Source organism: Hirundo rustica, chromosome 36, assembly GCF_015227805.2.
Source record: "Hirundo rustica isolate bHirRus1 chromosome 36, bHirRus1.pri.v3, whole genome shotgun sequence".
Taxonomy (NCBI): domain Eukaryota; kingdom Metazoa; phylum Chordata; class Aves; order Passeriformes; family Hirundinidae; genus Hirundo; species Hirundo rustica.
The window spans coordinates 289,916-308,979 of NC_053485.1; the positions used below are offsets into that span (position 1 = coordinate 289,916).

Genomic DNA, 19,064 nt, shown 5'->3' on the forward strand with positions numbered 1-19,064 from the left:
CCTGAGCTATGGAGCCGGCGCGGGAACGGGCGCTCCGCTGGGGCCACCACGGGGGACTCCCCAAACCCGCTGGAATGGCCCCAAATCTCCATCGCTCCCAAAATTTCCCCCTCCCCCACAAAATTCCTCCCGTCCCCTGCCTGACACGAGGGCGAGGAGCAGGCGGGCCCGGAAAGAACCAGCCCTGGGGCATCATCCCCCACGGAATCGCCAAAACCGGGGCTCAACCCCCCGAAAATGTGGGTTCAGCCCTTGGCAGCTTCAGTTTTGTTTTTCCAGGGATTTTGGCTGATGTCCAGCCAGTGGAAAGCCCCTTGTTGCTGATGGAATAACCCGGGTGCTGATGCCTGTTTGTCCCCTCCAAGGGTGTCCAAAGGCAAAGGTCTTTATCGTTTTTATCTTCTTCCCCTGCCCCCCCGCCCCTATCGAGCCCAAATTTGGGGGATTTGAAGATATTTGTTTTGTGCTTAACAACTGTGGAACAAAACCCCAAAAAATTATATACAAAAATTATATTTGTTAATTCTATTTTATTGTATTATATTATTTCTGCTGTATTGTGTTCTATTATATAATTTTTATATGCCTTCACCCCAACACATAAATACATATATATATCATGATATATATTTATACAAATTTTTTTTAAAAAAAACATATATCTAATGTATATATATGAAGATGAGCCCAGGTAGCACCTTTATGTTTTATTTCCCACACATGGGTGGTTGCAAATCAAATCAAACACAATTTTGACATCAGAAAAGTCATGGCCCTGTGAATATCTTCCTTATTCCAGGGACTTTCACTTATTTCTGTCATTTCTTCAGCAGCGCTGCTTCAGCAGGGGATGAAGCTCCCGAGAGCCACACGTTTCATTCCTCTGCTTGTGGCTTCATCTCTGTAAGAACTGCTGCACCTTTAAATAATGGGGATATACCAGCTAACTCGTTAAGTAAAATATATACATTTGAATCTCAGGGTAGGAACCAACACAACAGCTGAAAATTTGGGATGTTTCTGCTTCATCTCCAACCACCCAGGAAAAGTTCTTATGGATCAAATAATCCTTCCCCCCACCTTGCCCCAAGGCTGTCATTTCCTGAAAGGATTTATAAGGATTTTTGTGTTTTGTGGAAAAGGTTCCAAAGCCGACCAACCCCAGAACCCTGCTTTACCAGCACTTCAGGCAATAAAACACTGATTGTTTTTTAAAGCACCTTTTTTTTTTTTTTTTTTTTTTTTTTTGGCAAAACTAGAATGGACAAAGCAAATCCAAGTTCAGCGTTGGCTCCTTGGCAGAGACCAAGAGTTTCCAGGGGAAAACAAACAAACAAACAAACAAACAAAACCAAGAGATAAGGATCAATGGGTGATTTTGCTGAGAACCTGAGGGAACACAAGATTCAGCACCTAAATCCACGCAAAGCGTGAGAACCACGAGGGATATTTTGTGAACTTTTTGTGAACTTCTTGTCCATGGAGAGGCCTTAGCTCGGGAGCACCAGAGGGACAAATGTGGGTCTTGCTCAGGGCCGGCAGGACAAACATCCCAAAAATCCCAAAAATCCAAAAAAAAGAACATTTTAAACCTTTCCAGAGTCTTCCAGAGGAGCTGTGGGTGAAGAACCAGACAGGGAGAGCAGCCAAAAACTGGACAGGTCAGACTCAGACCTGGCAGACAGTGGTCACCTGGGACAGCTCAGACAACTCTCACAATATCCCAAAAACAGCTGCTGGGGGACAATTATTACGTCAGGTGGGAGAAGGAACCAGGAAATTTCTGACTGGATTTCTTTTCTGTAGACAAACAGATGAGTTTTGCCTTGAATGGATGTCCCAAGGCTCCTGCTCAATCCCACCTTTCCCACAGGTGATTCACCCCAGAAATACTCCATTTCCCAGCCACTGGCACTTCCAAAGGGGTGGAGGAGCCACTCCAAAGCTTCCCGGAGGTTCCTTCTCGCTGACTGGCGGAGCTTGTCACCCTTTCCAGGGCTGGGCTCAGCCTTTGAGTTGCTGACCACGACCTTTGAGCTGGAGACCACAGCCTTCAAGCTGGTGACCACAACCCCTCTTTAAGCTGACAACCACAATTTCTGGGCACCGCTGGACATCTCTCTGCGTTCACCTGCCCTGAAGACCCTCCTTGCGATGCTCTCCTGACCACCTGGCTGCCCACCCCCCAGCCCGCATCCCACCAAGCCAGGCTGATCCGAGTCCCTTGAGCTCACCCAGGGGCCGGGCCCTTCCCCGGCACGCCCCGAGGCACCTCAGGGGCACAGTTTGATGTAGGTGACAGTGGAACAGACCGAAAAGAGAGGGAACACCTTCTCCTGGAAGGCCACGTTGAAGGTGAAGATGTGCTGCATGTTCTCGGCGTCGTAGAAGGAAACCTCCTCCCCCTCGTAGTCCAGGTAGACGCGGACGCGGCTGAGCTTGTGGCTGAGGCACAGCGGGGTGCGCTGGGGCGAGGTGACGGCCCAGTAGCGGCCCCCGTTCTGCTGCACGGCCCAGATGCCCTCCTCGGGGGAGAACTGCGTCAGCCCCTTCCTGCGGACCGACTCCCTGGCCACGCCGAAGGCCCAGCCGTCCGAGGGCCCCACCTCCACCTCCCAGTAGTGCCGCCCCGACTTGAAACCCGTGCTGGCCAAGACCCGCGAGTTGGTGTCGAAGCGCTTGGGGTTGTCGGGCAGCTCCTGCTTCCTGCAGCCCATCCGCACGCTCTTGAGGTCAGCGGAGAGGATCAGCAGGTGGTTGGCAGAGTCAGGGTCCAGGGTCAGGTCCTCTGGTGGGGACAGCAGTGACAGCGGTCAGAACTCAGGGATGGGCTGAGCACCAAAAAGCCCAGCTCGGGGTGGTGGTTATCGGTTTCTGGACCAGCCTGGACCTCAAAAATCCCAGCCCAACCCCAATAACCCCACCCCACGCTGACACCACCCCAAATCCCTCTGGGGGGGGTCGATCTCATGCTGCTTCTGGTAAGAAATGGGGTGACAACGCTAGGTGACAACAACGCGAGGCCACCGGGAGCAAAGAGCGCTGTAAAAGCACGTGCAGATAATTTGCGGTTATCGACAGCAAAGATGGGCCTTAGACCAAGAATGTTTTTCCCACATAAATTGATTTTTTTATCTTGGTTTCCAGCTCATCCACACACAGGTGGGCTCCGCACCCCCCTGGCATCACAAATCGCAGAGTTTTGATCCCCAAACCACCCCAAAGGCGTCCAAATTGTCGTGGAAAGCCATGACCTAAGAGCATCTTTCCACCCAGAGCAGCCTAAGCCAAACATGCAGGTGCAGCCTGGTCCCAACAGCTTTTTAACCCCCTTTGCAAACTCAGGCTCAGAGGAAGCAATGAGTGACCTTAAATTGTGGTTGTAGTCAGCAAAGTCACCGCAAATCCATCAGACACTTTGTGGGGAGTCTAAAATGGGGCCTCAGGAGCTGAAACACAGCAGGTGCCGCACCATAAAGGCTTTTGTGCTCTCCAAAATTCGCAGACTTGGGACAGGAATTGGCATAAAAATTTCCCAAAAGAGATGCAGTGGGATTAAAAGCCTCACGGTGCTTCATAAAGGTGGGGAAAGTCATAACAAGGACAGGGAAGGCTGGGATAATTTTTGCTTCAAAACTTAAGTGCCAGGTTCCTCCCCAAAAGTGAGAGAGTGGCCAAAAATCAGCAGCTCCTGCATCGGAGGCTGCAAATCCCACCAGCAAAACTGTGGGGAAACGGGTTGGAATGAGCCGATTTCATCAACGCCGATTTTTTTTTTTTTAATCTGCGAGGTGTTTTCCTTCCTCGGGCATCTCCAGCTCCTGGCACCGTCAGGATCTGGGTTTGAGGCTCAACCACAGCGTTGTGGGACAACACACAGTGACACCTCTGCACATGCACCCACCCCCCGGGCATGCAGCGAGGGGCCTTGGGCTTTTCAGTGGTGGCCACCAGGTTTCTCCTCCTGTTTTCTGCCAACTCCATCCAATTCCCTGGTGGAAACAGCAGCCCAGCAGAGAAAATTTGGCAGACCAAGAACCAGTTGTGGCTCAGAATGGCTTCTTGGCCTCAAACCTATGGGTTTGTTAAATGCAAACAGGCAGAGAGGACCTGGCTGAGCTGTCAGATCCCCGGCGTCAGTTAGAAAAATCAGCTTTGGGCTCTGGAGCTGAGCAGGCTGGATCTGGAAATCATTGAGAGAGAAGAAATTAAGGAGAAAAAAAAAAAAATAGAGTGTATTTTCTTTTTTTTTTTTTCCCCTTCTTCTTTCTTTTCGTCCCCCTCTCTGGCTTTGCAAAATACAACCACAATTTTGAGTCTTTGCTCTGGGCGCTATGTCTGAAATACCATCTTTTTTACCTTTTTCACCTCTTCCCAGCTCGTCCTGCAGGTGTTCTGAAAAGGAGGAGACAGGGACATGAATGGTGACACCCAGAGAGACAGAACGGACAGAAGAGAACTGTGGCAACAAAGCATCAGTGAGAGCTGGGGATGGAGCGGCGCAACAGGGGAGAATGTACTTAATTTTCATTTAAAAAAACACCTTCTGGGCATGAAGAAAACACGGGGTTTATTTAAACCACATTTATCATGCCCTGCCACATCTCGACCTCAGGAATTTCAAGCCTTGAGCACATCCTTTAAGCCGATTCTTGCCCCAGGGTGTAATTTCCACTTAGAAATTATTTTTTTCTCTTCTAGAGCTGCTCTTTTGGCGCATTTTGCCTTCCCGGCTCTCTCAGCGCCATCTGGTGGTTTCCTGCTTTGCTGCAAACCCAGGGCTTGGCAATCTCAGCATGAAATTCCTTGAAATTAAAGGTTTTATTGCACCAAAACTGATGTTCACACTCAGGTTTCCCCCTCTTTAAAACCACTCCACATCTCCTTCCCCGGCAGCCTGTCTAGGGCGAGTCTCTTCCTGCAGGTGCCCATCTCCAGAATGAGAACAAGGATCTCCAGAATCCCTTTCCAGCTGATTTCTGCTCCTATTTTGGTGCCTGGGAGCCCTCGAGCAGCACCCCGGGCACTCCCACCCCTCCCTCCCGGTGCCAGGAAAGGCCAGGGATTATTTTCAAAGCTTTTCCACCCACCTCGGAATTTCTTCAAGACCTTCTCAAGGACGACAGTTTTGAGGGAGAAGTTGCAGACATGTATCTTCATGTCGGTGCAGACGGGGACAGGCTTGTGGCACTTCACGTCATCGCTCCTGCCAGGGGAAAAGGGAAAAACAACGAGGAAATTGTTGATATTCCCCCATTTCCATCTCCATTTGCCACGGATGCCCCCGCCCCATTCCCCACAAAGGGCCTTGCTGGGATTTCACCCTCCTTGGGATGAGGAAATCAGGATTTGGGTGTGGATTTTGAGGCTCCTCTGGGGTGATGTGGGGATTTTTTGGGGTAACCTCCCCCCCACCAGCTGCTCCTGCTGCAGCTCCATTTTTGCAGCTTGGTGGTGCCTGAACTGCAGTGCTGGGGGAGCAGCGTGTGAGCAAATCAGGGACTTTGGGGTTTCTGGTCTCACTGGACCCTTGAAGAGGCCCACTGGTAGGAAAAAGACACTGAAAATCAGATTCCCAAGAGGCTGGAAGACAGCCAGGGCTTGCAGAGAGTGGGAGGCAAACTCCATCCTGCCGGGTGCCTCCCTCTGGCACCTGGACTGAGGGCATCGACCTTCGACAGGGATGGGAGGGGTGGAAGCCCGAGGGCAGCAGGGAGAGCAGATTTCCATACCTGCTTATGACACCCATCACATCCTGGAAAGGAAGAAGAGAGACCGAGTGAAATCCCTGCGCTCTGCCCGCCCCCGAGAGGCTCCCGCTCCTCACGCCTGGCGGGGACGCCCATCCCTGCTGGATTCACGCCTCAGGTGTTGGATTCCAGCTCCTGAGGTGACAATTCCCACCAAATCCCACTCCCTGCAGCACCTTCCCCGTGGCTCATCCACAGCTCCCCGGCCTTGTGCCCAAGGAGTGTGCTGTGTCTGAGGCTGGAAGACACCTGCAGAGGCCTCTCCTCCTCCCCCTGCTCCGAGCAGGTTCTCCAGGTGAGTTGGGAGCATCTGCAGGTAACCTGAAAATCTCTCCAGTTCCTCTCCCAGTGCTGGGCTGTTGTTGTGGACCCACATGTGGACCCCCTGGCAGCCTCGGGGATGCTTTTGGGGTCTTCCTGCTGGTCTCCCACTTCTGGGAAGGTCCTGCAAAGCTGTGAGGGGTGGGAGGCACCTGCAGATATCCCCCTGCCCAAGAGCCACCTGCCATAAACTGGGCAGCTCTGCACCTCCATGTCTCCATGATTTCTGGACTCCCACAGTCTAATCACCCCCAAGAAAAGCCTGGGATGCCTCTCATGCCTGAGATGGACCAGGAAGTGATTTTCCCTCAGGCAGGGTGGATTATGGAGGCAATTTCAGGTTCGATTACGCTCAATAAAGTTGCAACACCATAAACAAACACCAAACTGAGCCATTATTTGCCCATTCTGGTGCCCTGAAAGCACATCCCAGAGCCCACACAAAGCCAGAGTAACCTCCCAGGGGCTGAAAAAGGACCCTGGAGTCAGCCCAGAGCTCCCAGCCTCCTTTTTAATAAAATACCAACCATTGTTCTGGGGTGTTTTTCGTGGGCACCAGCGCCGTCTGCACAGAGACCACGTGGGGTGAATTTCCACCCACAGCCAAGTCCTGAAACCATCTGCAAATATTGACAGCACCCAGAACACGGCCTGGGAGGGAATTTAACCCTGTGCAGGTCTGGGGGAGCCACCAGCATGATCTGCTGAATTCAGTAAAAACAAACTCCACTCAAAGGTCACCCATGGCCCTCCTGCCTCTCAGGGTGGGGAAAAGAGCCCTGGGACTTCAGGATTTCGGGCACCCAGGGTTGTTTTCCCAGCCTGGAAAGAAGAGTTGGTATAACTCAGCTCTGAATACCTTGAAACCAAGGGCTTGGGGGTGCTAGAAAATCCAGACAGGTTCGTGGAGGAAAAAAAAGTCATTAAAGTTGAATAGGACACTCTGTTCCAGGGTGTTCCTCAGTCAGAGCTTGGGGCACTCTGACTCCTCCTTGCACCATCCACTCATTAAAGACAGGAAAAAAAAGGATTTTTACCCCCAAAACACCTCTACAGGATCCATAAACACATTGGAAAAGGAGGAATAAGGTTGTGACTAAGACCTGGCATCTCACCTTGAGGAACTCAAGCATGGGCTGCTGGATTTTCTCCTCCAGCTCGGTGATGAGCTTGTTGAGGAGCGTGATCTCCTTGGAGAGGTCGGTGATGTTCTCGTTCTGCCTCTTAGAGATGTTCTTCTCCATCTTCTCCAGCTGCCCCAGCAGGATGTGCTCCTGGTCGTGCAGGAACTGCCGCAGCCGCTCAAAGTCCAAGAGCAGCTTCTGCCGCTCGGTCTCGATGGTTTTCTGGGAATGAAACAGCAAAAAGCAGGGATGGTAGAGCAGCAAGGTGGGCCAGGGTGGCTCGGCAGGTTTTGCCTCAAAAAAAGCCCCTCAAAACCACGTGTCTTTGGGGGGGACGATCTGGGAGAGGAATTATTTTCGGTGGGCAGGGTTTCTTCCCTTCTGCTGCCACAGGGATGGTGTGCAGAGGAAAAGGAAGGGTGGAGGAGAGCCTGGGAGCCAGCCTTGCTCTCAGATGCTCCAGCACCATCCCCGAGGTCTGCTGGGGCTCCGGCTGATGGTGGTGGGGCCACGAGGAAGGAGAAAATTATCCCTTTCCCTTTTTCGGACACTGGATGGATCGGGCGGACCCTCACCCCCCTCCAGACTTCCGCACCACCCCATCCCGGGACCCACCAGCAGCTCCTGGGTTTTCTTATCGTCGTTCACTTTGAACTCCAGCAGCTCCTGCCTCTCCTTCCTCAGGAAATCCAAGCGCGCCTGGATTTTCTCCTGGGAACAAGAGAAGAGGAGGTTGCGGGCGCTGCTCTCCCTCCCTCGCCGCGTCCCTCTGCCTGCGGGATTTGCTCTCCGCCGGGAGGGATGGGGAGGGAGGAAAACACGGGATGCGCTCGGCGGGAAATCCCTCTGGCTCAGCGCCGCCCCCGCCGCAAGGACCACCAGAACCCCTCCCCAAAGAAAGGAGCGGAGGGTGCAGGCAAAGGCCAGCCCGGCTCTAATCAACCTCGCTCATCTCTGGGAGCTCTCCCAGCCGCGGGTGTTTGTCTCCGTCCCCGCTCCCCTCCCGGCGGGGGTACCCAGACACCAGGGGACTCCTTCTCCCAGCTTTTCTGGGAGGCTGGGAAGCGCCGCCAGCACTTCGCGAGGGCGCTTGAGCCAGGCAAAGCCGGGTGACCCCGCGGGGACAAAAAGGAACTCCCCTGGCAGAATCCCGCGGGACGGACGGACGGACGCACGGACCTTGTACTCCTCGGAAGCCTCGTCCACGGGCACCACGGCGTGGGGCCGGTGCTCCCGGGAGCGGTCGCACACCACGCAGATGGTCCTGCGGTCGTCCTTGCAGTAGAGCTTGAGCGCCTCGCGGTGCTTGGGGCAGAGCCCGTCCTCCTCGGCGCCCTTGGCCCCGCGCAGCGTGAACTGGCTGATGATCTCGGACATGTTCGCCAGCTGCCGGTTGGGGCGGAAACTCTTCTGCTGGAAAACCTCCCGGCACTGCGGGCACGGGAAATCCATCTCCAGGTCCTGCCAGCTCTTGACGATGCACGCCCGGCAGAAGTTGTGCCCGCACTCGATGGACACGGGGTCCTTGAAGAACTCCAGGCACACGGAGCAAGTGGCCTCGTCCTGGAGGTTCCCGGGAAGGAACACGGCTGCCATGGCCTCTCTCCTGCGGGTGAGGAAGGATTTCAGCGGGGCTGGGACGGGAATGCCTGGCACTCGGCCCCGCGGGGGAGGAGCTCTTCCAGGAACGCGGCGCTGCCCGGGGTCACTCCCGCAGTGTCCGGTTTCTCCAGCCCAGGGACGGGGACCTCGGCCCTGGGGGACATGCAAGAAGGCAGGAACGCTGCCCTCTGCTCCCCGCAGATCCTGGGCTTCCTGGGTTGGGGTGTTTTTTTGGGGGTGGTTTGGTTTGGTTTGGTTTTTTTCCCCCTTTCAGCAGGGAGGTGGAAAGAGGAAAATTTTTTGGAATACCTTCCCGTTTGGGGATGTCATCTGCTCTGGGTGGAGCTGATTTTTGGCTGAGCTGGTGCTGAATCTGAGCCCTGGGGCTTGTGTAGCGCAGCTGCTCCAGGCTCAGATCCAGGGAACCATCTGAGCCCTCGTTAAAGTCCTGTTTCGCCCCTGAAACTTCAGTTAGGGGCTCAGATGATCTGGTTGAGCTCCAGGGCTCATCAGGGGCCATAAAAAGCAACAGGAGAAAGGTAATACACGAGGATGCAAAGCTGTTATCAAGATCTGTGGGTGAGTTTCCCGAATCCATAAGGATCAAGCTCGGGATTGGGGTCCTGCATCTCAAGATAAAATAGCATTGGTCTTCCAGAAATATTTTGCACAGACTTGGAGGTCGTGCATTAAATGGGAATGATAATTAAAATAAATACAATTTCTCCGGGGCTGGGGTTGTCCATAACGTGGTGGTTTCCACCCGAGACTTCGCCAAGTTCTTGTCATGGCAAACGGGGACAGGAGGGAGGGACGGTCACCCCGTTGCTGAGGGGGTTCATGTTACCATGGACTGGGAATGAGGGATCCTCTAGAGAGCAATTTGTCTTCTCCTAATGAGAACCTGAAATCAGATCGAGCGATCCATAAATTCTGATTTGAGAGCCAGCCACTGCTGATCCAGCGCCTCTGAGTCGGGATCTTGGACACATCTGGAGCTATGGTGGGGGACTAATCCCCACCCCAGAGGTTGTGCTGGAGGAATTAAGCAAAACCAGTCCTGGACTTGTCCTGCAGAGCATTCCCACCTCTGTGCGTGTTTACCTGCCCCTTCTCATATATTTCTATATTTTTATATTTTTGTATATTTTTAGGTATTTTTATATATATATATATATACACCACTCTCTATGGAAGGGGAATTCCTTCTCTCCTACCGTCCGTTTCTTTTGATCTGTAAATAAACACGGAGTGTGTATTTTTCCTGTTCCACACATTTTCCCTCCCTCACGTTTCTGCAGCGAAAGGATGAGGCAGTGCCCGTGAACTGGAGGTAAATCCACACCCCCCCAGCCAGCCAAGGAAAAGAGCGAGACCCCCCGAGAGAAGCCGCGGGCAGCCTGGTCTGAAGAACAAGGAGAACGAGCCGGGTGCAGGGAAGCAAGGGACGGAGGGACAAGCGCATCCCGAGCCCTCCCCGTGTCCCCGGCTGCCCCCGCGTACCTCGGAGCGGAGGCGTCGGGAAGGGGCGTCCTCGCAAAGCGCCCGAATCGCCCGGGGGTTTGAGTCGGGACGGCTCTAGCGGGGGCCAGCTGGGCGGCCAGCCGGGTGGCCGCGGGGTCCCAGCGGGACGGGGTCCGGCGAAGGAAACCGGCGGCGGCCGCGGCTGCCTCGGACATGGCGGCACCGCTGGAGCTCGGGCTCCCGGCCGGCCCGCGGGGGCCCCATTTGTCCCCTCTGTCACCGCCACCCCCCTCCCGTCTCACTTACCATTCTTTCCCCTCCCCCATTGCTTCTATCCTCGGCACCCACCGAGGTCTTTCCCTCCTCCTCCTCCTCGTCCTTCCCGGGCGCTCGGGCTCTGCTCCTCTCCTCCGTGCCAAAGCTCTTTTCCTTGCCCAGCGCCAGGATCGAGTTTCCAGCGCCTCCCTCCATCTGTCCCAAGCCCGGACCTTCTCCCTGGGGTCTCGGCAGCCCTTTAACCCTCTCCAGGAACCTCATCCCTCCTTCCAGAGGCACAGCCGGGCTGGGGAAGGAGCAGAGCTTTTCATCCCTCTTTCCAGATGGTCAAAAAATGATCATCTCGCTGCTCATATGTGGGGGGAAAGGGCAGGAATGTCTCCCGTGGGGCATCTCCCACCTGCCACAGTTGTGTTGGTCAGGTGAGGAGAGCTTGGGACACCCAAACCGGCAGGAAGAGGGGCAAAATAGAGGGAAAAGGCAACGTGAGTTCCTGTCAGGTGAGTATCTACTGCCTATAAATATATAGATCAATGAATGTCTACTGGATGCACACATCCTTTATCTCCTCTGGCTTCCCTGATGCTCTTCTCCCAAAATTCCCAGCCAGGAATTTGTCAGTCCTGCACTGGGGGGGGGGAAAAAAAAAAAACCACAAAACACCAGCCCTGGGATGCGACCAGGAGGAAGCTCCTTGGCTCGTCCTTGGGGTTTTGGTGTCAGGATCGTGTTCGGGGCCACCAGCTGCTCCCAGACCACCAGGAACGCTGAGTCGGGAGGGCTGGGAAGAGGAGCGGCTGCCTGAGGCAGGGAAACAAGGACACGAGCCAGATCCAGCCGCCAGTGCCAAGCCTGAAGGTTTATTTTAGAGCTGAGACTAAATCAAGGTGCGCAGCGGGAGCCTCGTGGGGCCCGCCATCCCCAATCACGAGTGAGGAGCGTTCGGGATTCACCCCAGGAGCGCCGGATGGCGTCAGGATCCCGGTGCTGCCCCACCGCGGGTCAGTCCGTGGGCTCCTCGCCCCACTCCTCGTTGCAGAGGTCGGTCTCGCAGCAGGAATAGCGGGAGGTCAGGCGGGACTCGGCGTCGGACGCCCGCTCCCGGCCACAGTTCAGGAGGGAGGTGCAGCCCTGCTGGTAATAAAGGGTCACCTTCCCTGCGGGGGAGAGGAGAATGCCACAAACACCATAAAAATCAGACTCTGGGCTTTGAGGAGAAACCAAGCTCTGAAATATACCCCCCAAATCAAGTCACAGCTTGGTTTAATTAAAAAAAAAAAACAAATCAGGAGATGCGTCCACACAGACAGCCTCTGCCCTGCCCCTCCCCGGGTTCTTTGGAAGGGAGAGTCTCCCCTTGGCCTAAAAGCGACTTTTTGAAACTTTTTTGGGGACAATCTCCGTGGAGAGGATGAACTCGACCCCTCCCATCCGCCCCTTCCCTGCAGCTTCGTCTCCGCATCCTCGCTCATCTGCAGGAGCCGTTTGGTTTTGCAGGGATGGTGAGAACCTCCCTGAAGGAGAGGAGAGGATGGGAAAAGCCAAGGAAAGGATGGGGAAAGCCAAGGAAACCCGCAGCGAACGCACCCAGGGTGGTTTTGATGAGGGCACACTTCTCTCGGCGCTCGCAGGTCGTCACGTTGGTGCCCCGGAAGCAGCCGACCAGGGGGATCTTGTACTTGCAGACGTGGCATCGAAGGGCCTCAGCTGCAGCAGAGGAAAGAAAATGGGATGAGCTTTGGGAAGAACCCGGGAGAATCCTGCCTGGGAAGCTGGGATGACCTGGGGACAGCCGTTGCTAAACCCGATTTGTTCCCCGCTCACCGACTCCGACGCACAGGACGAGGCTCAGCCCCAGCAGGAGCAGCTTCATCGTGGGGCAGGGGCAGCTCCTGACTTCCATCCGCTTCCCAGCCCAGCGCAGTGCTCCCTGGAACGAGAACGGCTCAGGAATTCATCTCTGGGATGAGTTCCCTCAGTGCTCAGACCTGGGATGGGGTGGGGGAAGAAATCCCAACCAGAGGGAAACCCTCCGGCTTCTTTTGTTTTGTGCCTTTTGGGGCAAAAGGAGCAGAGAAAAGCTTGGTTTGCCTCACGAGATAACCCTTAAAAACTGAAGTATGGGGAATTCCGGAGACTTTAGTGGTTGTGGTTCCTGGGCAGGAGTGTCCCAAGGCAATAAAATGATTTCGTGAGGAAAAAAGGCATTTTAATGCCAAAGGTGCCGGCAACTGAACCCAAACCAGATGGATTTGGGTAAATAAGAGGGGAAAAAGTGAGATTTTGGTGAACAAAGGGATAAGAAAATCTAACAACGCCCAACGTGGGGCTCGAACCCACGACCCTGAGATTAAGAGTCTCATGCTCTACCGACTGAGCTAGCCGGGCTCCTAGGAAAAAAAAAAAGGAAAAAAAAACCAAAAAAATCCCACAACCCCCCTCACTTTTTTTACTATTTTTTTGCCGAAAAGCATAAACTTAGTTAAGCTTTTGTAAAATGCTTAATTATTTAAAAATTAAACCAATTTCTCTTTTATAACACATAAAACCAAGAGTAAGGAATATAGAAGTATAGAATAAAAAACTATATGGAAATAATAGATATATATTCATACATTATGCTCTAGGATATTTATATGCTATAATTATATTTTATCTATTTGTTTACATATTGCTCTAGATGATGTATTTATATATTTTATATGTATTTATACATATAATACATTTCGTTCATATACTTACGCATTATTATACTTCCTATAAAAATATAATCACGATTTTAATATAAGGTATATTAACACATATATAAAACATATTGCAAATCGTAAAAATAAGGCTGCTCATAAAAATGAGCGTGAAAAGCCCTGTCCCGCGGGAAGCTTGGAGAGATGCTGGGATGATGCCGGCGGACACGGAGCGCACAACCCCGAACACCCCCGAAGCCCCCGGTGCCTTACCCGGCTGTCGGCTGCCCGCGCCCCCGGCCCCGCGGCCCCGCTCCCTTTATCGCCGCGCTGCCCTCGGGGCCTGAACGACCCCGGCTCCCTCGGGAGGCGCCGTCCCCCGGGAACAATGCTCAGGAACACCTGGACAAACACACCGGGGCAGCCGCGCCCGGCCCCTGCAGCCCCCGCGTCCCGAACGGGAACCGTCCCAAAGGACGCGCAGCCCGCCCGGGGCTGGGAAACCGGGACGGAACCGGGGCCCGGAGCGCCGGAGGACCCCCTGCCCGGCGGGTTTCTCTGCCCCAATTAACGACGGCGGTAATTAGCGCGTGGCTGACTCCCCTGCCTCCCTCTGCTCCCGGTTATTTCCGAGGCCTTCGGTGCCAACCCCATCGCGGTGTTTGTGCAGCTGCCCGCGCGGTACCGGGACCTTCCCGAGCGTGAAATTCCTGGTGTCCGTCCAAGCCCTCCTTCTGGGAGCCCGAACCCGCATTTCTGAGTTCCGAAACCCCCGTCCCGGGCACAACCAAAACTTGTACAGCAAAACCCCTCGGTTTTAGGGCACAGCCCCTGGAATTTTTAGGGCACAACCCCTGGATTTTTAGGGCACAACCCCCGGGGTTTTTTAGGGCAAGCTGCCCCCTTTTTAGGGCACAGACCCTCATTTCCAAGTTTTTGGGTTTATCTCAGTTTGATCGGTGTTTTTTGTTTTTTTTTTTTTTTTTAATTTGTCTGTTGCTTTTGGGGGGCTTTTAAACTACTACTAAGGGTTAATTATAAAAAAAGATATAACAGTAATGGCTAATAAAAGTTTAAAAAAATTTAAAAGGAACAGTACTTAAGGGGAAAAGAATTTGAAAATGGAATAATGATTCCTGAAAGGAACAATCATTCTCACAGAATAAAAACAGGAAGACCCGGCATAATAATTCTAAAAGTAATTATGATGATTGGTGATGAGGAAAAAAATAAAGGGACAATAATTTAAAAGGTAATAGGAATTTAAAAAGGAAAGACAGTTTCAAGAAGGAATAATGATTTTTTAAAAGAAAAATAAAACAATAAAACCCAGAGTTATAATTTCAAAATAATTATATAATCAGTAATAATAGTACTAATAGTACTAATAGTAATATTAAATAATAAATAATAATATTACAATAATAAATATTATTAAATAATAAATATTAAATAATAGTTAAAAGAAATAATTAAATAAAAAATTAAAACACTAAAAATAGTTAAGGAAAGGAATAGTAGTTTAAAAAATATGAAAAATAAAGGGTAAAAAGTATAATATTTGGGAATATTATAATAAAATGAATTAGAAAAAGAAACCACTTTTCGCCCAACGTGGGGCTCGAACCCACGACCCTGAGATTAAGAGTCTCATGCTCTACCGACTGAGCTAGCCGGGCTCCTGGGTGAGTTCTCGCACCAAGCCGGCGGAACAAGGATTCGGGCCCGGAAATGAGGCTTTTTTTTTTTTCCGAGGGGATCCAGGCAGAGGATGCCGCCCCTCGTGCCGCTGCTCTCGCTGAAGTTAAAACCCTTTAAAATTTTTTTATTTTATTTAATTTTTTTTTTAAACATAAAACCCCAAATGTCTGTCCCTTTTAAAAGCTTTCCCCCCCCTTTCTAAAATTATTATTAATTATCCATTTTCCAATTATTATTCCTCTTTTCAAAAGTTATCCATCCCTCTTTTTTTTACAATTATTATTCCCTTTGCCAAATTACTGTTCCGTTTTAGAAATTTTATCCCCTCTTTCAATTTTTTTCCCCCTTTTCAAATTTTTTTTTAATATATTGCTCAATAAAAGATGGATCTGGGGCAGGTGAAAGGGGACGCCGGGCGAGAAGGGAGAGGCACAAAAAGAGGAGAAGAGGGAGCATTTTAGGGGTTAGGAGATGTTAAATTCTAGAAAGATTTTTAAAATATTATGGATAAAATACACCTTCCCTGACCGGGAATCGAACCCGGGCCGCGGCGGTGAGAGCGCCGAATCCTAACCACTAGACCACCAGGGAACTGGCGCCAGGGTTTTATCTCCCAAAGTACGACCGAGACAAAAGATCTTGGGGTTGAACTAGGTCAAAAAAGGTCTCCGTGTTTTTTATCTTACCCTCTAATCGGTAAAATCCTCCCGATTTAACCCATCCTCGGCTCATCCCCCGCCCTGGCTCCTCCTCAGTGGAGGAGATTACACAGAAATTACCCCTAAAAAAGCCCTTTTTACCCTCATCAGGGACACCCTGTCCCAAACTGCACCAGAACTCGGCAGTTTTCCCGGTTTTCCAGAGGCTGGACTCATCTCCACGCTTCCCAAACAGAGGGAAAACACCCCAGGATGCAGCGGGTCGCCATTTTGTGGGGGAGAAAAAGCAGATGATGGACATTCCAGCAGCTCCAAAAAGTCCGGGAGGAGCTGCGGGTGACGCAGCAGGGAAGGGATCAAACCAATCCTTGGGTTTCACGCGGATTTTGGATCATTTCACTGATTTTTCCAGATTTTTCCCTTCGAATCCTAGCACACCACGCTATGGATGACGCAATCTCAGCCTGGACCTGCCGGAGGGATGGGAATAAAAGCGGAGGGTTAATTTCAGCAGGAAAAAGGCCGCCATTCCGCGTGCCCGGCCCTCCTAACACCCGAATTTCTGGAATAATGGGAAACACGGAGCCAAGAGCTCTGGCAAAACGCGGCCGGGAGAGGAGGGCGTTGAAGGTGGGATTGCGGCTGCCATTCCAGGTCACGTCCCAAGAACAAACAGCTCCATGCAGGAGCAGGAACGCGTGACTGCAAACGCCTCTTCCTGTCCCTTCACACAAATACCTTTTTTTTTTTCTTTTTGGAGCACGTCCTGCGGACGAACAAACCCAAAGTGCTCTGGGGGAAGGGAAGGGAGACGTTGCTTGGTCCGAGGAATGGCTGGGTTTGAACACCGTAAAGGTTTTTTCCACCCTTTCCTCCCCATCTTGGACAAAGACGGAGCTTGATGGGAGCAGCGGGATGGAAATGCGAATTATCCCTACCTGCGCCTTTGATAATTTGATTTTTTTAAATGGTTTCCACTCTGGGAAGCAAACTCAAGAAATTATGTAAAGCCGGGAGCGAAGGTGCCGCCCCACCCCGGCAGCTCAGAACCCCCCAAAATGACCCCGAAATTAAACCCCAGCTGACGAGGGTGGAAAAGGGAGCTAATTCACCCCACAAAAGAGCTGTTTCTGCCTGGTTTCGAACCAGGGACCTTTCGCGTGTTAGGCGAACGTGATAACCACTACACTACAGAAACCCGCGGGGGGAGTTTGCGTTGGGTAATGAGAGAATTAACAAAAAAAGGTTTATTTGGCCCTTTTTCTCCTTCCTTGCTCGGGTTTTTTTCCCCAGCACCCACCCGGGCCTCCCTCCCGAGGCTTCACCAGACCAGGACGCCCCGAAAAGGCCCAGTTTGGATCACCAGAGAGAGAACTCCCTGGCCAAAACTATTCCAGACACCTCAGGGCGCAGGAGCGTCAGCCCGTCCTTTCAGGGTCAAAACTTGTTCTCCAGTTGGCCAAACCAGCGCTAAACCGCTTGGAATCGTCACAAACCTCACAAAACGACCCAAATCCCATAAAGCCTGGGAAAACGGGATAAAGGACCCCAAAAGAAGGAAGTTGTTTCTGCCCGGTTTCGAACCGGGGACCTTTCGCGTGTGAGGCGAACGTGATAACCACTACACTACAGAAACGACTTGTGTGGTCCTCTTGGGCCCTTTTCTGGAATATCGGATTCCTAAATTCCCTCAGCGGCTCCTCCCAAACATCTCTAAACCCTGTAGGAAAAAGGTTTCATGGTTTTGATTGATTCTTCTACTATCTCGAGTTATTATTTGGGGGGGATTTTAAAATTAATTTTGAATTCTCCACGGTTTTCTCCCGTTTTTTGATTCTTTCCACTGCTGGAGAGAAGCAGTGTCCTGGGGAGGATGGGAAGAGGGAACTTCGGGGAATTTCTTTGGCTGTAAAAAATCACTGTGAATAGTAAAATTTTGATTGGAAAGTGGGTCCCTGGTGGTCTAGTGGTCAGGATTCGGCGCTTTCACCGCCGCGGCCCGGGTTCGATTCCCGGTCAGGGAATACAATTTCAATATTTTCCTAAAATCAGAGTAGAATTCCCCAAGTCCAGCCGATATCGGATGATTTTGTACCTTTAGAAAAGGGAAAGACCACTCCAAACCCACAGAATGTTACGGCACTTGAGCTAATCCTGGGGCAATCGCATCCCAACGTTTCCTGGGGGTGAATTTTTGGAGAAATTTTTTTTTTTTTTTTTTGCCACGGTTCACCGCATTTTTTGAGGGAGACGCGGACACTTGTAGGGGATTCTGCCAGAAAAGGTTTGTCCGCCGGGAAAATATTGATAGGTAAACTAAAATTAACCGGTTCTGGGTTACAAACACGGATTTTTACGAGCTCCAGGTAAAAGAGTAAAAATTAAACATCGCAGCCAAGAGGGAATGTTGAGACACAGGAGTAATTTAAAAGACAGTTTAAGCGGGCTGTTTCTGCCCGGTTTCGAACCGGGGACCTTTCGCGTGTGAGGCGAACGTGATAACCACTACACTACAGAAACCCGCCGAGGTGGAAGCTCCGCCCATTCTGGCCTCAAAACCGAAAAACAACAACTACTACTATATATATATATATATATATGTATGTATGTATACACACACGCACATATATATAATAAATAAAGCAGTACTTTTCCCAAGGAATTCCGCCGCATTCCAGGCAATTCCACCGCCCCGCGGGGCCGCGGGGATTTAGCCGGGCGGAGAAAGGGTTAAGGATGGGTTTTGATCGCGGAGGCAGAATTGGCGGAAAGACCAAAATTGCCTGGCCGGAGAGGTTTTTCCTCAAGGTTTTTCCAGCCCAAAAAGATTAGTCTGCTGAGAGGATTCCCGGGAATAAAGGGGATTCTCGGCGGAGCTGCCGTCGTTCCTATATGGAACATCGGGTCAGGGAACACGCGCTTGCGGGCGCCCGGCTAGCTCAGTCGGTAGAGCATGAGACTCTTAATCTCAGGGTCGTGGGTTCGAGCCCCACGTTGGGCGGTCATTCTTTTCCCTTTCACCGCTCAAATCACTCTTTTTCTTTTTTTTTCCCCCCCTCTTTATTTATTGCAGTCCTTAAATTATTTCGATTTCTAAATTGATTTTTATTTTAAAATTATTATTCTTCCCTTATCATTCCTTTTTTTATTACTCTTTTTAAAATTATTATTCCAGGTTTTATTATTTCATTCTTCTAATAGTCATTTCCCTTTTTAAAATTATTTCTTTTCTAAATCCTTTTTACTTTGTAAATTACTGTTCCTTTTAAAATATAATAATAATAATAATAGTATTAATTGTCATTGTTGTGGTTCCTTTTAAAATTATTATTATTATTATGCCGGGTTTCCTATTTTTATTCTGAGAGAATGATTGCTCCTTACAGAAATCACTTCCATTTTGAAATTCTTTCCCCCTCAGCTACTATTCCTTTAAAAATTATTATTTATTTTTACTTTTAACAACCATTATTATTCTATCTT

General features: G+C 51.0%; 1 protein-coding gene and 9 non-coding genes across 11 annotated transcripts in view; 2 read left to right on the top strand and 8 right to left on the bottom strand.

Annotated features, from left to right (window-relative positions):
• The window catches only part of TRNAT-UGU (transfer RNA threonine (anticodon UGU)), a 73-nt gene extending 57 nt beyond the window's left edge, over positions 1-16 (bottom strand). The window contains exon 1 of the tRNA in view: positions 1-16. This exon is cut by the window's left edge and continues 57 nt beyond it. This is a non-coding gene — a tRNA (tRNA-Thr).
• A 538-nt stretch (positions 17-554) lies between these two features.
• TRIM7 (tripartite motif containing 7) lies at positions 555-10,580 on the bottom strand. Of its 2 annotated transcripts, none has more exons than XM_040088788.2 (8): positions 10,568-10,580; positions 8,375-8,801; positions 7,811-7,906; positions 7,187-7,417; positions 5,733-5,755; positions 5,091-5,206; positions 4,360-4,395; positions 555-2,788 (listed from the first exon to the last, which is right to left on the bottom strand). In XM_040088788.2, exons 2-8 carry the CDS (start codon positions 8,789-8,791, stop codon positions 2,274-2,276), a joined length of 1,434 nt encoding a protein of 477 aa, XP_039944722.2. In that variant the 5' UTR covers positions 8,792-8,801; positions 10,568-10,580; the 3' UTR covers positions 555-2,273. The 2 variants fall into 2 exon arrangements, with proteins under 2 accessions (XP_039944722.2, XP_039944723.1); XM_040088789.2 differs by lacking the exon at positions 10,568-10,580 and adding an exon at positions 10,301-10,462.
• A 2,272-nt stretch (positions 10,581-12,852) lies between these two features.
• Positions 12,853-12,925, bottom strand: TRNAK-CUU (transfer RNA lysine (anticodon CUU)). The gene has a single exon. It is a non-coding gene; the product is annotated as a tRNA-Lys (tRNA).
• Positions 12,926-14,827: 1,902 nt separating this feature from the next.
• Positions 14,828-14,900, bottom strand: TRNAK-CUU (transfer RNA lysine (anticodon CUU)). Its single transcript has one exon. It is a non-coding gene; the product is annotated as a tRNA-Lys (tRNA).
• Positions 14,901-15,441: 541 nt separating this feature from the next.
• Positions 15,442-15,513, bottom strand: TRNAE-CUC (transfer RNA glutamic acid (anticodon CUC)). The gene has a single exon. It is a non-coding gene; the product is annotated as a tRNA-Glu (tRNA).
• A 1,193-nt stretch (positions 15,514-16,706) lies between these two features.
• Positions 16,707-16,779, bottom strand: TRNAV-AAC (transfer RNA valine (anticodon AAC)). Its single transcript has one exon. It is a non-coding gene; the product is annotated as a tRNA-Val (tRNA).
• Positions 16,780-17,144: 365 nt separating this feature from the next.
• On the bottom strand, positions 17,145-17,217 carry TRNAV-CAC (transfer RNA valine (anticodon CAC)). Its single transcript has one exon. It is a non-coding gene; the product is annotated as a tRNA-Val (tRNA).
• Positions 17,218-17,533: 316 nt separating this feature from the next.
• On the top strand, positions 17,534-17,605 carry TRNAE-UUC (transfer RNA glutamic acid (anticodon UUC)). Its single transcript has one exon. It is a non-coding gene; the product is annotated as a tRNA-Glu (tRNA).
• Positions 17,606-18,028: 423 nt separating this feature from the next.
• On the bottom strand, positions 18,029-18,101 carry TRNAV-CAC (transfer RNA valine (anticodon CAC)). Its single transcript has one exon. It is a non-coding gene; the product is annotated as a tRNA-Val (tRNA).
• A 408-nt stretch (positions 18,102-18,509) lies between these two features.
• On the top strand, positions 18,510-18,582 carry TRNAK-CUU (transfer RNA lysine (anticodon CUU)). Its single transcript has one exon. It is a non-coding gene; the product is annotated as a tRNA-Lys (tRNA).
• The last annotated feature ends 482 nt before the right edge of the window (positions 18,583-19,064 follow it).

Coding starts and splice junctions, on each gene's coding strand:
- TRIM7 (XM_040088788.2), bottom strand. CDS start 8,791: ATGGCAGCCGTGTTCCTTCCCGGGAACCTCCAGGACGAGGCCACTTGC. Junction 5,756..7,186: donor CCATGCTTGAGTTCCTCAAG/GTGAGATGCCAG, acceptor CTTCCTTTCCAG/GATGTGATGGGTGTCATAAG. Junction 2,789..4,359: donor GCTGGGAAGAGGTGAAAAAG/GTAAAAAAGATG, acceptor TGTCCCCACCAG/AGGACCTGACCCTGGACCCT.